The sequence below is a fragment of the Leuresthes tenuis genome, unplaced genomic scaffold (genome assembly GCF_036924035.1).
Source record: "Leuresthes tenuis unplaced genomic scaffold, fLeuTen1.0.hap1 SCAF_13, whole genome shotgun sequence".
Lineage (NCBI taxonomy): Eukaryota > Metazoa > Chordata > Actinopteri > Atheriniformes > Atherinopsidae > Leuresthes > Leuresthes tenuis.
Window position 1 is genome coordinate 12,106,670 of NW_027325367.1, and position 17,054 is coordinate 12,123,723.

The following is a 17,054-nucleotide window of genomic DNA, read 5'->3' on the forward strand; positions in this document are numbered from 1 at the left end:
TAGGCACAGAAACACGCAGCTAATTTAGGTTAAGTGTCTCCAGTAGCTCAAGGGCACGAAGTAACAAGCCACCTGGGGCTAGCCCGTATCACGCAGAGGAAAGCCGAGCATGAGTGTGTATCAGAGAAACAGGAGGACCGCGGTGAGAAGTGGTTTAAAGCTGCATCAGCTAAAATGTCAGCATGAATGTTTATCCACAGGAGCACAATGAACACTGTACTGCTGGACTCTTTTCATGACAGCAATAACAGGGAGACATTTGTGGAGAGTGAAAAAAGATGCAAGAAAACAACAACTGACCAACGACCACAGAGATGAGGAAGACACATCAGGCTTGTGGCAGGAGCACAACTCGAGGGCTGGATAGGAAATCGGAAGTGAGCCGTGGTGGCTGGCATTGATTGCTGCTCTCTACCAATATATATTTACAATGCATGACTACATTTGGCTGCACTCATTAGACCTATAACATTGATCCAGTCTGCACTGCCTCACTGTGGGTTTTGACATATGCCTTTACAGATACCAAACTCGGGCTACAGTCGGGAGTCTTGCTTGAGTCGGGCTACGGTTAAAGCTCATCTTGGCCAGGTAATTGGAGCACCATCTTTGTCCATGTATATAGCATGGGAGGGGAATCGAGTTGTTAGCCAAAGTGTGTCCGAAACTGCAACACTGGACTGTGTGAGAAAACAAATTAACAGCATTCTGCTGCTCCTAACTTTCTCTGTGGGAGATCACTGTGCATGTAGATACAGCTGAATTCGCCACACAGACGTCATCTTTAAGTTATTTAAACCGTGACTTTGTTCGATGAGATGTTTTGGCTTATCTAATTAAAAACTTCATTTTAGGGTCACTATTGTTACCCTCTGTGCCCCAAAAGTGACGACATAATAGCTGGTATCCAGTGGGCCTTAGCATAGCTTTGGCTGAAACCGAATTCCCCCCTGAAGCGTCTGCACTCATGCTATGGATAAACAGGCCCTCTTCTTTTGTGTTGCTTTATAGCCAGTAAGTTCAAAAGCAAAAGTTCTGCCTCCTCAAACACATGTAATACCAAGCCACCAATGCATTTGCGTATGAATGATGCACTTTCAGCACAACTCCTATTGCTATTTCAGCGGTGTGAGCAGTGTTGTTTTCTTGTGAGGGACACCTACTGTTTAGCATAAAGACTGCAGCGAGCAGAGGGTGAGTCAACTGGAGTGGAAATGGTAATGGTGCTGTGTTCGTGTCACATTTCGTCCGTGCAATAACAAACGCATAAAAAAGAAACGGCATTAAGCATGAGTTTGATTTCACCAGCTGGCTCCGATCCATTTGATAACTTGAAAGACAGATTATGCATCCAATTGAAAGCGACTGCCCTTTTACAAACAGTTCATCGGTACTTCCCAGATGGTTCTGTGAAACAAACCATCTGGCACATCAGGTTAGCCATCTAAGGGGACATCTGATTGTACACAACAGGCTTAAAACACTTGTAAATTGGCTCCTTCTCGTGGTCATATCTTTGTCACTGTCACATCCCTTTTGACAGTCTTGAGTCAGGGTCAACCAAGGCCATATGCTGCATGCAAAGTACCAGGACTCTGAAACTAAAGCAGCTGAAAGATAATGGTTTATTAACCATTATCTTTTAACTATAATTAACTGTATCCTCCACAGCTCCATTTTCCCCACTGTGACATGTCAGCAGAGCATTCTGGAAACGCTCTTTAACAGGCTAAACGTAACAGGTCTATGTCATATAAAGAAAATATAGCTTTTTAATTAGTGTCACATTGGATTATCAGTTTTAAATGCTTTGAGATAATAATGCTTGCCTGTTTGACTCTGATAGGTAGCAAACATGTTTTATTCTTTAATGCTGAGAAAATAAAATATGAATCCATAAAAGTTCCCACCCTTAGATATAAGATGATTAAGTATAGATGATAACTGCATATCCTGTGTATAGCCCAGGGGAAGGCAAGCTAATCACCATCACTAAATACAGATTCTGTATTTACTACAGGTACTGAACCATTGTCTTCAGGAAAGATGTAAAGCAAATGGTTATCTTTATGTGGTACAGTGATTTTCTGCCAACACAAGATGTACGATCAAATTTTATTATCACGTTTCAGTGCATCTGTACCACCGACTGAGGCTGAATGTTTTGTGATCTCTGTGGGTGGGATACGTCTCAGCATCTGTAAAACACTTTCACATATAAGTGTTCTGAATGTATTACACAGAGGTGTGTCTGCGAGTGGGCATGCATGTGTTAAGCCTGAGTTCTAGCAATGATAATCCCGTTTAGACCTTGTCTGGGGAAAAAGGCCTGACCCCCCCCAAACTACTTAATCTGGCCTTGCCTCCCTCTCTCCCCTCATCAAGCCTTCTTTTACTTTGCCCTCCCTCATCCCGTCTATCTTTGTATCCCGCCCCTTGTGTCCCATCTGGGCAATAACAGATGTAGAAGTGGAGGCTTTAATAGAGAGCGTGGACCTCTCTAGGATGCAATGAGTGTGTCCTCCTAATGGGTCTCGAGGGAAACATGTGCAGCTCCCTAATCAAATACTCCCAAAATTTAAGGCCAGCGTGATTCAAAATTAAATTCCTCGTGAGACCTCGTGTCTCTTTTTGGTGTTGATAAATGACTACATAGAGTCCGATAGTGATAGCCTGAATCATTCAATCCTAATTCTACATTGTAATTAACATAATTTCAATTAAAGCTTCTTTTATGGTGGTTTGAAACTGGCACAATTCATTTTAAAACTAAGGATAAACACAGTGCATTCATCTCCTGCCTGGCTGTATTCTTATGCCATCTTGTGGTGAATACAGGCAATAACTGAAAATTCCATCAATCCCAGTGATTTAAAAAAATGATTAACCACAATCAAGGAATTCAGCTTTTGGTAAAAAAAAAAAAAAAAAATAACAAATACAGCAGTAAATGTTCCCCTGTGATTTCACAAGTATAGAAATGGCTCTAACTTTATTTTCTCTATATTCTTTTTTGGTCTTTTGATCAACTCCAGGCACAAAAAACCCTCAGGGGAAAAAAAGAGGAGAAAAAAAACGTTGCCATGGTGAGGACAACTCATTAACAAGAGAGATTTAAAGAGACTCTTAAAATCACTTTCTCTGCCCCGTCTCCTTTCCCTCTCTCCTTTTCTAATCAGTCTCTATGGGGGGACATGAGCCCTTCAGAGGCTTGGCTGTGCTTTCAAAAAGCTTAATGGAACCTCCAGCAGACTAGGATGTAGCCGGTGTCCGAGGCTGAGGACAAGGCAAGGGGAGGGACACGGGGGTTTACACAATGGAGGAGTGAAAGGTCCACGGATGAAATTCAAAAGTAATGTAAAAGTAAAAGAAAAGACAAATGGGTCAAATGGGTCCTGTCAAAATTCTCTTACAGTCACTGGAATTGATATAAATTCACATGATCGTATTTGTTTTGATTTCCTCATAAAAGGAGTTTGTTCAAAAGCAGATGTGCACTACAGTAGAAACTTAAGGGCTAGTCCTGATCACTTAAAATGAATGTCTTTGATGTGATAAAAATAGGACATTATTAATTGTGCATGAAGTAGCTACTAACAGAAAGAGAAATGCCTTTCTTGGGTTACAATAGGCTGGGCACTTTTTGTGAACCATGCAGAGGAAGTAAGGAATGCAGCCCCGTGTGCAGATGGAGGGCAGGCAGTGGGCAGGGCGTACAGGGCCACAAACCTCAGAGGACCAGACTTAAAGCAGCATGAGGTGGAAAAAAGCTCCCTCTTATAGCAGCTTTGATTAAAGAAATGAGCTGTGACTGAGGGCTGTGCAGCCAGGGAGTGCTTAAACACACTTATCCTGCACTACGGCTCAGTTAGATTTTTCAATTATTAATGTCAAGAATAATGTATGATTTTTAAAATGGGAGGGAAAAGGCTGTCCAGATAAAGATTATGAAACCTCTACATTTATAACAGAAAGGTTTTGTCTGAGCAGATGTATTTTAGCTCATCACAAGTTGAAGTTGTCAGTGTGCGCACACAAAGAAATGTGTTTGAATGGGATTTACACCAACAGACACTTCACCAAGATTAATAATAGGCTGTCCAACAACTAGTTTGGAGACTACCTAACCAGACTTATTGCTTCAGCAAAGCCAGCAACAATCTTCTCATCGTGTCTCATACCAATCTGCACCAATGCCAACATACAATTAATGCACATGTTGTCAAACCTGAATCAGGCAAGAGATACCAGGAGGATGAGATGAGAGAGACAGATACTACAGACGCGCTGAAGGACTAAAGATCTGTATTTCATCTCAAGAGCAAGACTTCTAGCGTCTTAGTACCACACGGTGCAGTACACATACCCAACCACCAGGAGGCCTCATATATCAACACAGAGAAGTCAGCAGGGAGACAGCGGCACCAAGAGAGGAACTGAGGGGACAACATGGATAATGGAACAAACACTAGAGATCAATGAAAAATATGTTCTGCAAAAAGTTTTATTCTTGGCAGACATAAGATATATTTAATTAAGTCCAACCAGTCAGCAGCTATGTCACAGCTTGCCCCTGTTTTTCTCCTCTGTCACATTTGATCAATGACTGGATAAGTGTCTCTACAGATTCCAGCGATTATCTGGCTGCCATGTCCTGATGTGATAATAAAGCCAATAAGTAGAACTGAGTTTTGCACATAAGGGAACGTGAGGCTCTCCAACACCTGATCCCTTCTCTGCGCCCACTCCTCCTCCTTCATCACTACCAGTCCCCTAAAAGATAAGCCAGCTGAGCCCAGATCCACTCTATTATTCTAAACAGATTATAGTACAAAACTGGATCTGTGGAAAATCCAATCACAAACAAGTTTGGACTGCTGGGTGGTCTGATCTTAAAGAAGCCACATTTAGGGATTTTTTTTAATGATATATCATTTAACAAATGTTACTTAGTGAGGTTAAAAGAATTAAACAAAAATGGGTTTATGGAGAAAAACTTGCAAGTGTTCATTGATGTATTTTGTTAAACTCAAAGTGGAGGCTGATGTACGAACCAGCAGGGGAAAGCTGACAAATTATTCAAAATGTTTAAAGGCTTTTGATATATTTAAGTGCCACGTGTTTCTATCACAGCAGATATTTAGAAAGGGGAAATTAATTAAGTAGACTTTTCCAATGATAAGTTAGAGGAGGTGCGCTTTACTTTTCAAGAAGCAACTGCAGTTCATCAGTAATGAACAGAGGATCTGAGCAGCTACAAAGAGACGAAACCACTGAAAAACTGAACACGGCTGAAAGAAACTAATTTGTGTTCTCCCCACAAGAGGTGATACACCCGCTATGAAATAATGAGCATGCATTCGATGGAGAAATGCACACAAAGACACAGAAATGAACGCTCATTCAAAGTGAACTCACACCAACTTGATTGCATCCCAATATTGTCACCGACTATTTCATCATCCCTTGTTGGTCACGAAAGATGTAAGAGAGTGAGTTTATCCAACCACTAACCAGTCTTTATAAATCACTTCTTTAACAAGCTGATAGAGCTCCGTCTGTTAGATTCACTTCCAGCTTTTACCCACTGATGACCCCCTTTAGTTTGTGTGTGAAAGGGAAATATGCCAACACGATGGATGCAGCTTGTATATACAGAATGGATAAATAAGAAGAAAAGGTGCAGGCATGGACCCATTCAGTTCAGGATCTATTAAAGAAATTAAAACAAAATGAGTTTGCTTTGAAGAAAAACGGAGCCTTCACCCATTTCACAGATGAATGATCCTCACCAACCCCTGACCCTCAAATCCTGAAAGTGTGTGAGTGAGCAGTGAAATACCCTTTTTTTTCTCCCCCCGATCTCATTAAGCTGTGTGTTATGCTCTTTACTCCATTGTTCTCCACCTCAAACCTGCCATTGGGGGGAGGTTTGTGCACATTGAGGGTAAGTGTGTACTTGTCAGTATTCATCAGTCTGGGTGTGAATGTGCTTTGAAAAGGCGTTTCGACAGCAATCCCCAAATCAGGAAAAAACAAGCTACTTTTAATGAATATCTTTTCTTGAAGTTTTCCTCTGGCTTGGTGCATTAAAGGTGACAATGAATAAGAAAAAAAGAAACTTGAGCACTTGTAAACTCATTTTTTTAATTTGTCTCTTGGCTCAACCTGTGCACAGAAGAGCACAGAAAGGATCACAAAAATCTATTTTCCTATATCTCCTCCCCCTGCCACATACACCATTCCTGATTTCTTAAGCTTAAATTCCGAAGTGCCACCAAGTGAACCTGCAAAACTCTGTCATTAGCTCTGCCGATCATAGTTCACGGGTTTTTATTGCAGAAAAATTATAAGAAAAGTGGTTAAGGGAAAAAGAACTGAGACTGAGATCAAACCCCTTCCCAATTCCCAAAATTATATTACTCTAACTGAGTTTCTGTAGGGCTTCCTCTAGTAAATTGAGTCAATTCATTTCATTTGGCTTCATCTAGTTACTCTACAAGCTTGCTCTCCCTCAGGTGCTTTTCCCTTGGGTGCAATGGGCTCTTATTGAACCTGCAAACCCACCAAGGGATTATGCAGGATCCGGTCAAACACCTGCTCCATCTCTGCCCTGATATGAAAGGAGGGTTGAGGGAGAAGCTGAAGGAAGATACTTACTCGGCTGTCATTTCAAATACATAATAGTCATAAAGGACGGCACAATCAAGTAATAAAAACTTTTCACGAGGACAACACAGGGCACTAAAAACAGCAAAAACAACTTGAATACTCGGGCAAAGAAGCAAAAGGCACACAAAGGATGCATTAGCCAAATTCCAATCAGAGTGTGTTTGTCTGTATGGGGTCGTCTGTTCAGCGGTGCACTAATAGAGAGTGACTGGGACGCTGATTCAACCTACAGAGCCGGGACAATACTGTACCAATGGCAGCAACATCTTGAGCTGTCACGGCATGTTAGCCAAAGTAGGCGTGAGGATGGGCCACGGTCGTCTGGCAGCATATTGTTAGGCTGCTCAGGCAGTAATTGGGGTTTCTGTTTTAGCTAAGTATACATGCAGTTTAAGGAGTTAGTCGTAGTGAACGGACAGAAAAAAAAAGGTTAAAAATGGGACAGAAAAAACTGAAGTTGTATTGTTGGGAGACCCCCCCCCCCCCTTTCTCTAAATACTTTTTCACATCTGAAACGCTTCACTAAGCAATGACATGAGCCGGCAGTGATTTGCAGTTCATTGTAATGTTGTGAGTTTTATGAACAGTGTACAAAAGAAATCTGGACACAGCTCAAAGACAACTCTTTTAGCCTCTCCTTCAACATTCTCTCTTATCTCCCCTGATGACTCTTTTATGTTGTGGCAGAGGTGAAAGTGGGTCACCTCAATAACCCGAGCAGTGTCAGCTCCATCACCCCCATACTGTCAGCTCTCTTACACTTCCCTGCAGGCCGTGTCCATCACCTCCAGCTGCTAGCTATTATGCCCCATTCCCAGGGGTGGACACCCAGTGGAGCATCCGCAGCTATGTGTCCCAAATGAATGCGAACATGCATGCAAAGGAATATCTAGACGCTATACCCTAACAAACTGGAAGCAAAAAATTTCAACATACATAGGAGAACCAGTCTCACTGACAGTAACTAATATGCAGTTTGACAGGTTACATACCTTGTGTTTGGGACAGTAACTATAAAGCCTTTTCTCAGGGTTATTGAGTTTATGCCTGGAAAATCCCTATCATCACCAAAGGCCAAAGGGGTCTAAGGTCACCAAGCCACGCAAATGGGACGCCCAGCAAAACACACACACACACACAGATTTACGCCCATATTGACAGACGGCACAGATCACTTAAGTTACAGGGGGATGGAAATCACCTAATAAGAGAAGGAGACAAACAACGGCTTGGGGAAAGCTTCCACCTCATGTGTCGTGACTCTCTGGCACTGAGACAAACAGCATATAAGTATTACACACAAACAGCTGAGGTGACTTGAGAACACTCTGAAGCAGGAGCTTGTTTCCTCGCCAAGACAAATGTCTGATCATTACTGCAGAAAAGCAGCAATTTGGTGTTGTGTTAAGTCTCCTAAGTCTTGCTAAGAGGCTAACAGAGCCCGCTACCTAGGTCTGGTGGAAGAAAGCAGACCCATGTAATCACAATATATTTTAGCTAAAAATGTTTACTGGCATCTAATGAAAGAGGACAGAGGTAGTGCTACATGCAGTCAGTTTAGGGAACACAGTTATGACACTGACACTTTAAATCCCTATAACCTAAACCACAGCTTGTCCTTTTCTACCCACTTTGCACAATTGAAACTGTCCTCTCTTTAGGCTTTACCTTTGCCATCAAGGTGGGTTTGCGTTTTCCCTGTCGACCCCTCAGCCACAGGTCCAAGCATCGGTTTGGGCGTCCAGAGGGAGTCCCGTTTCTGGTGCACCTTTGACACAGAGAGCAGACGCTTGCGAAGGCAGCCCTCAGGCCTGGGGCTGGGGAGGGCCTGAGCCTTGAGGCTATTCCCCATGTTGTTGCCGGGCTTGAAGGAGCAAAGAGTTTGTTTCTCACCAGGGGGGTCCTCATAGCAAGCCTTGTGCCAGCAACTGACCACCGGCTCCGAGGAGAGGCAGTGCACGTATGCGATCATCCCTGGCTAAGACCTAAACCCCCGCCACCTGCCCTCCCCTGCTCTTTGCGGGACCAAAGCCCCTCCAACTCCACCCCCCTCTTGCGCGGCCCTCCTTCTCAGGACCCTCCGCTTGAGGTGATGGGATGGAGGGGTGACTAAAGACCGTTTGTGTGAGAGGACGACCTCCCCCGTACTCTCAAACCCTCAATGACTCCCCCCTCTGTATTTCTGGGAAGATAGGATGGAGGTTTGGAGGTTTCTGCAACCCACACGGGACCTTATCCCCCCTCTGTCTCCTCCTACTGATTTTTTCTTTCCTCGCCTTCTCTCAGGGGATGCTATTGACTTGCATTGATTCGCCTGACAAAAGAGGGCTTTGCTCCGTGTTCAATTTCAAGATTTAACTCCAGAACAAATACTTTGCAGAACTATTTCAGCAAAGACCTATTAAAATTTTGCACGACTGTCAGTTGGCTGTCTGGTAGAAATCCAAATATGACCACAGCAAATTTCTTGAATTCTCCAAAGATGTGAAACAAAGGTTTAAAAACAACGGGCAATGCCTTATTGGAAATACCTGTGGTTAAGGCATGTTTTTCCTCTGAGTGCTATGCTGTCCATTGCAACGAAAACATCCCCACAAATCGTACAGAAAAGGAGCCAAAAAATAAAAAAAATAAAATAATAAATCAAGAAACCAGTTCATGTCCAAAGATGGTGAGTACTTCCTTTGGTGCATTAGCAAAATCATAAAAATCTGAACTTCCAAAAGAGTGTTCAGAGAAGCAACTGTGAGCACCCTCCTCCCTCCTCTTTCCATTTGAGAGAGCACCAGCATTGTCCAGTGGCGTCCACATGGTCTTTCCTCTTGGCTCCTCCTCTCGCTTTCCTCTGCTCCTAAATGCCGCATTTCTAATCTGTAAAACCAGATTATCCAGCCTCCAACCCCTAGACTCTGATTGTGACAGACACAGAACGCATATGGGCACCAGGCTGCAATTAACAGCGCATCACCTCCACTTCACAAAAGTGTGGAAGTTCAGCAATACCGGGCGAGCGATGTGTCAGCAGGTTAAGTCAGACGATGCAAACTAAAGACATTTTCATGTGGGCCAAATACCAACCTGCTGCTTCAGACTTATCTTCACATGACTGATCAAAAAAGCAAACACACACAATCAGTGAAACAATCACTGATTAATGTAAAAGTGGTTTAAATCAGTTGGAAGCTACACAGAAGCACAGAACGAGGAGACCAGATGGACTGAGTGTAATTACCTGACCGTCTAACACAAACAGATGTAAGCACAGTAGACACCAGATAAAAAGATAAGTGTTACACAAAAAGACACCGACGGATTAACGGACAGGTTGAGTAGCCACAACCGGAGCAAACGTCCTGCCAGGTGACACAATGATGAAGCACCAACCTTTGGACAGAAACTAAGACATTGAAGTGTTTTGTTTTGTTTTGTTTTAAAAGAGATTAAATGAGAACACTGTAGACAAACACCTCCCTCTGGTGGTGGCTATCGCCTGACCCCGGGAACTGAATTGTCTTCTTTTTTTTTTTTGTTGCTGCATTTTTATTCAATAAATGGCAACTTGAAAATTAATCAATTAACCCAGTATAACCAGGCTACTTCTGAGCTTAAATTTTGATTTTAAACAGTTGGGTATCTTTCTTCTGATGGTTGTTTAAAAGCTTCAAATTGTCCAGTTCTGTTTCCCAGGTTCTTGATTGTTTTTTGGTTTTTCAGAGAAAACCCATTGTCAGATTTTGGGTTTCAGATGGTAAATCAGTGATGGTGATGGCTAGCAGCAACTTTTGAGCATAAACCTCCCACAACTTTGGGGAAACGGGGAGTGATTTGGTGAGTGGCTGTTATCCTGCCAAAGCCTCAGCAGATAGCTCGAGGCTAAAACAGCCATTACCAACAGTTATAATTTCCACAGCATGGTGAGTCAGCCAACACACAAGCTGATTACAAAAACCAAAACCGCTGTGCACGCACAGATGTACAGACCGCAGAGTACAATTTACACACACACACACCTCCCAGAAAAAACAGAGTGTGGCCACATATAGTTCAGTGGGCAAGCCAAAAGATTCTGGCTGTGGCCTCAATTGCACTTAACACTGTTGTTGCCCTCAATCCATATCTGCACAGACACAGTGGATCATCCAGTTCACTCAGAACAAAATGGGGGGGGGGGGGGGGGCAAAAGCAAGCAGAATAGCACCATCGTTCTGTTTGGCAAACAGGTATACACACGCGTACAGTTTAAATGTCATGTATACTCGTTGGCTCTGGATATGAAGGTCTCGCCTTGGCCCGAGATGCATGGTGGTCAGACTTTCACAGTTCGCTGCCTGTGAATGGCAATTATTAATGGTCAGGACATGTGTGTTTGTTCCAGTTCTTGAGTAATGCCACAGCCATTCAGAGTTCAAGTTGGGACAGTGTGTATGTACATAATTGCATGCCTTTACACTTTAGTGCGTCCACAAACTTTAACATGCATCGAGGCAAACACACACACACTTGTACTTCGACTACTAGGCGTGTGCATGTTTGTGTGGTGGGAAGCGGAAGTCTTTGGAAAAGAGACAATGGTTACCACGGATACACATAGGTCTGAATGGAGCAAGAGAAGCACCTGCATGCTGAGTTAGTCCTCTGTCTGGAAAAGTCATCCACTCATCAGCAGGGAGTCAGCCATTGTCTTCTAAGACGTCACCCACAACAAAACTTTCCCACATTCTCTGCAGAAACACCACATTTACATTTGCCTCTTAAGAGACTTTTTTCTGCATTATCATTGTCTCGATCTAAAAGTACAGCAAGAACTCATTACTGGCTTGAACGTCCTTATAAACCATTAAAGTTTCCACAATGCCATTGTTCTTTAAACTCTTTTCAAAACACAAAAAGGTTCCCTGGAGTCCCAGAGGATCCCATTCACAGGCGACTGGAACTTCACCAGCTATTGTTTACTTATCAAGACCAGAAATCTCCTCCTCTTTTGGGGTTTCACTTATTTACAGAGGTCAACATCTCATATAGTCCCACATAAAATTGCCATAGTGCATGATTATATAACATCTACTGCCAAAAATATGCGAGGATTGCTAACTTCCAGCGTCAACTGTCCAAAAAGTTATATATGACATATCGTGCTTCTAACCATTTAAATCCCAGCAGCTTGAATGAAAGCCATATCTTAAAATTGTGGACTAATACTCATCAAATCCAAGAATTTTTGCATTGATGAATATGAAATATACACTTCTCCAGGCAGGTCCAAAATAGCTGGGGTTCAGTTTTGGTTCAAGGTGACGACAACATTTTTAGTCTCACTAGTTGGATCTAAATGTTGGCAGGAACACGAGGAGACAGTGTGCATTACATTTAGATGACCCAGCCTCTAATTTCATTGTGATGTCTGCAAAGTTTTTTGTTTTTTGTTTAAAAAGAAAAGAAAAAAGCAGAGCACTTTACTCCTTCACCTGAATTCAATGTAGACTCTGCGGTCTACATGTCAGCACCTCCTTCCTGTCCACCGCTCTTCCCCTCTACTGGAGATAAGCAGCCTGCCACATTCAATGTGAGAACATCCATCAACACTGCTACCCACAAGGCCACAGGGCAGGTAATGAGTCAGTCCCAGGTCAGCAGGTCACAGTCTCGCCAGACACACACAGCACAGGTGCTTTGATTATTGGAGGACAAGTTCAAATAGGTCAGTGTTTAACGGGGCTGCAAAATAAAGGTTACAGACAATGATGTCGGCATGCATCTCTGCTTTTGGGTTTTTATTACATCGCCCAGCAAGAGGAAATGTTAATTACAGCCAATCAGGCAACTGCTCTTTGAGAATGTATACTACTGCGCAGCTTACTTTCAAGAGTTAAATAATAATCCTAGAACTGGTGAGCACTTTCATAGCAGCCAATATGGAAACACTGAGAACAGAGCAGAAACAGAAACAGACATATTTTCAAAACATAATAAAGAACACACGTCTGCACGCCAACAACAAGGCGCAATGAGGGATACCGTCTCCTCACTTTTAGCTGGAGTCGACAGGACTGCAGCGCTTCCAATGACGAGCATCACCAGCAGCAGATTACATCAACTGTCTTTAAAAAGTTCGAACTGTAAATCTACCATTATTTATCTGATGCTCTGTGCAAGGCTTTATCTGAACTCTTTTAAAAAGAATATTAATTGACTGATTCTTTTAGTTATTTACTAATTCAGTAAACCAAATTAACATTAAAAGTCACTTTGTAAGCCACTTAGATACTGACTAATTGACTTGTTAATGTTCAACATTTCAGTTGAAATATTTAAAGAGGCAAAAAGTATCTACCGTAATGCCTATAATGAACTATGGTTTAGTCTATGATGTATTAATACTGTATATAACACATGAAATGAAGGCACAGATTCAATTAGTTTTACATGTGAACAGCATGATAGTTCAGGTTACTTGATGTAGTCTAAGAAAAACACTAAACTACTATAAATGCATCTGTAGGCTCTCAGTTGACCAAGTTGCACTCAGCCAAAAATATGTTCTTCCAGACTGGACAGGGCCCAAGATGGCCTTGAGTGACTCTAAGCAAGCGAAGGAGGTCAGATGAAGTCTCTGCAATATATTTGCACTTGGCACGACTTCGATTCACAAGCACGGACAGAGTTGTTGAATTTCTTCAGTCATCACACGGCAGGAAAACTTCAATCCGAGTGACATCAACGTCTCCAAGTCCAACAAATCTCTTCTCACATCTCAGCTAATGTCCACTCTCTGGACTGACAACTGCACGAGGGCTCAAGTGCAGAAATAACTTATGTAACGTACCAAAAGCCACTCCAAGTAAGGGAACATAAATCTGGCTTCGCACAGGGCTTATGTGATAATACAAGGTTTTACTGCAGGGTTGGTTTTGGTGGTGAAAGCACGTTCTGGCCACAGCTGGATGCAGAGAAACATGGACTGAAATGTGTCACATCTGTCCACAGGCTGGAAACCCCAACCAAGGGGGCTTGTTTAAATCATAACATAAGCAGATACTCTGCAGCTGGCAACCAGTGCAGAGTAATCTACTGGTTGGATCGCAGAATTTAATATGAAGCAAAGTATTTGGGTCAGTATGTTAAGTGTTATCAAGCTGAAAACCCAGAGGAACTCCGATCTCTGCTTTTGTCTTCAACTTCAGCTGAGGGAGGGTGTCAATGTTCATAAAGCGATCAGAGTAACTTAAAAACATTTTGCATAAGTACTCCTCCTGCCATACATTTTGCAAAGGCAGTGAAACATAAGCCTGGATATCTTGTACAGAAACAGAGAATTACTTCCTCAAACATTAAGTTACCATCTGTTTCTGTCCATATTCTAGGTCTGACTACAGAGTTGCATTGTGTGGACTGTACTTGACAGCAGAAATTATTGCATACAGCTGATAAACTGAGACACTGCCCAGTTGACGTGTTCATTTTATATTACCTCATTTCTAGAAGCAATAAATCTATCTAATAAATCAGAAATGCTCTGATTTCGCAAGAAGCACAATTTCCTAATTTCGCAAATAGAAGCCGATTTGAGCTTTATCCAAAATGCAAGTGAGGGGTTAATGCAACTATAGGTTTGGTTCCAACACATTTATCATCTGAGGTTATTCTTGCACTGGAAGTGTTTGTTTGTTGGTTGCTAAGTATGATGACTAAATATTGCTCAGCCATACTTAACACTTTAAAAAGTAGGACAAACAACACTATCAGTGCACTGGAATGAGCCTAAATGTTTTCCAGAACTATTCTACGAGCAATAAACTTCCCAAGACTGTGGCCTCATTTCTTTGGCTGCACGAGATCCCTGAGCAGAATATAGTTGAAAAATAAACTGCATTCTTACACTGATAAAACTACACGTAGTTGTCAGCAAAAAGGTGCTGAAGTGATGAAATAGCTTCACGTCGAAAACACAAGGCATGCCTGCGAGTGTGTGTCTGAAAGTAACAGGAAAGGTTCTACAGTATAGTGTAACATAGCTCTGAAAACTGCAAGAGAAGAGAGAAAACTGTACGAGACTGCTGGTAAAAGAGGAGCCGGTTTTCCCGTATCTCATTTTAACTGGTCAGGCGACTAATAGCCAACACATGGCCTCACTCTGCAGGACAGCAGCCCAACAACTGCTGCTTCGCCAGCTGTTGCTGTGGACAACGCACACAAACACACAACTCATACGGCCACTCAAATACACCGAAAAGTTTGAAAAAGGCAAAGTGATTTTCGGCATTAATGATTAGGTGCGTGTACTGAGGGTTTCCTTGAAGTCAAGAATGAGAATAATCCGAGGGAAGAGTGATCAAAAGACAGGGAGAGAAAAAAAAAAAAAAAAAAGGAGGTAGGATTAAAGTCAGGGAACCTGAATGAATCAGAGTTCAGAAAGAAGGAACAAAAGAAGAAATGATAAAAGGGCTAAATTGGAAGGTTTCCTTTACAAAAGCAAATCACATAAGGAAGGATGTGTTGTACGGGAAACAAGGATTACTTTGCACACAATGAAAAAGATGGAGTGTAACTTTTCTTTGTCTCACAGAGTCGAGGAGTAAAGCCCAGGCTCACACTGGTGTAATAAAGCCCGTTTGTGTCATGCACAGACGCACATTTACTTACCTCCCAGACAGAACATGGCTCTTCACCTATTCCCAGACTTAGCCACAATACACCAATCTCAGTTGCTTCTGTGTTGTCTCTACCTATTTCCTCACAATCATCTCCCTTCTCCTCGCCGCTCGCTCAAACTGTTCACACACCGACACACACATCCTGACACATACACTCTTCTCTCCATCTCCCTCCCTCTCTTTCTCCCCTCACACACATGCACACGCTCCGAGTGGCAGCAAGCCAACTTCTACACCGCAGGAAACTGCTCAGTGACCCCCCCCCTACACACACACACTCTGCTTCCCCTCTCTCACTCCTCATATCCCTCAATATCTCTCTACCCCAATGACAACCTCTCCGTTTCCCCGCCCCATCAGCATTAGGAGGCAGAGAGCTGGAAGCTCAGCCTCAATCTAAAACTCTTAAACCGGATGTCACGAGCAAGCTTGATTGGTCTCCTTAATGCGGTTTATATATATAGATATAAGATATATAAACGCACATAGCATTTATTTGGTAGTTTAAATAGGAACCGCGCTGTTTGACAGTAAGCAACAAAAAATAAAAAGCTACACACAGTGCAAGTGGATGGTGACTGCAGAGAATCTGGGCTGTCAGCAGTTCATAGAGAGACGGGGGCCCAGCCTGAGGCCGATCCATTGTTCACTGATCAAATGTAATCGCTTTAATCCCCACAATTCAACTGTTTATTATCATATGCAGCAGCGACCACAGTGCATCACAAACCCTCCGCACCGGGTGCTCGGAATTACCTGCAGCGTCACAAAGACTATGGAAACACGAAGAAGGCCAATTACCGTTTGCATTTGAATGTCAAGCTTACGCTTCCACCGTGTTCAGCTACAAGGATGACAGCAGTAACAGCGGCAAACAAAAGTGAAGTGGACTGGGTCTTAGGGCTATATTATGACAACGATTAAATTACAGTAAAAGCAGAGATCAGACAGAAAGCTGTGCAAAGCCACCAGGTGAGAAAAGCTGTTGTGCGAGATAGGAAATCTTGACCAGAAACAATAACGCTCATTTAAATTATCTATAATTATAATAAAATCAATGCATAACAGTTTAAATGTTGAACAAGTTGCAAAAATCTAATTAAAATATTAGTTACCAGTCATGCCCTGCAATGGCTTTCTCTTACCCAGAGAAGGAGGTTTGGGGTTGTGTAGCCGCTTCACAAAAGCTGTGATGTAGGGTTAGGTAATCAGCTTAAATTTTACAAGTATTCAGGCTTCAGTCTTTAATCCATCATGTAAAGATTACACTGATTATACATAACTTTAATCAACAATAATCAGAGAAGTTATAGTTTGTGCACTGCAGAGAGGGCAGTGCTCCAGAAAAGGATAAAAAAAAGGAAGTCAGAGTTACAATAATCACAAAGCTGCCTTGTAGTGTTCAAGTGGGAGTACACTGTGTACATGTGTGTTATGAATGTGTTAATCCCCCTCCAAGACGACTCGGATTGGACCTGATGTCACCAATTAAAATAGCTGATTGCGGTGTGAGTGTCCAAGTGACGTAAAGGCATACTGCAAGCATGAGAGGCTAAAACAAGAATGCCACATAAACATGGCCCTGGACATAATCCACAACTAAAGAGACACACCAATCACTGAATAAATACGACCTAGGCAGACAATAAACTCCCACCTCGTTATGCTGCTTCACCCATAATGGCTTTATTTTTAACCTTCTCCATAAAACCCGCAGCTCGGAGGCAACAC

At 42.5% G+C, this 17,054-nt stretch overlaps 1 protein-coding gene across 8 annotated transcripts in view; it reads right to left on the reverse strand.

The window, feature by feature from the left end:
- Positions 1-17,054, reverse strand: part of nhsl1b (NHS-like 1b) — a 94,479-nt gene that overhangs the window by 31,258 nt on the left and 46,167 nt on the right. The window contains exon 1 of one of the 8 annotated variants that reach the window (XM_072361782.1): positions 15,313-15,520. The exons of 6 other annotated variants lie outside the window; for them this stretch is intronic. In XM_072361782.1, coding sequence (XP_072217883.1) covers positions 15,313-15,328 — 16 coding nt within the window. In that variant the 5' untranslated portion in view covers positions 15,329-15,520. Of the gene's footprint in view, positions 1-8,340; positions 8,652-15,312; positions 15,521-17,054 lie in introns of those variants that run through there. One more of the 8 variants, XM_072361777.1, reaches the window with a different exon arrangement.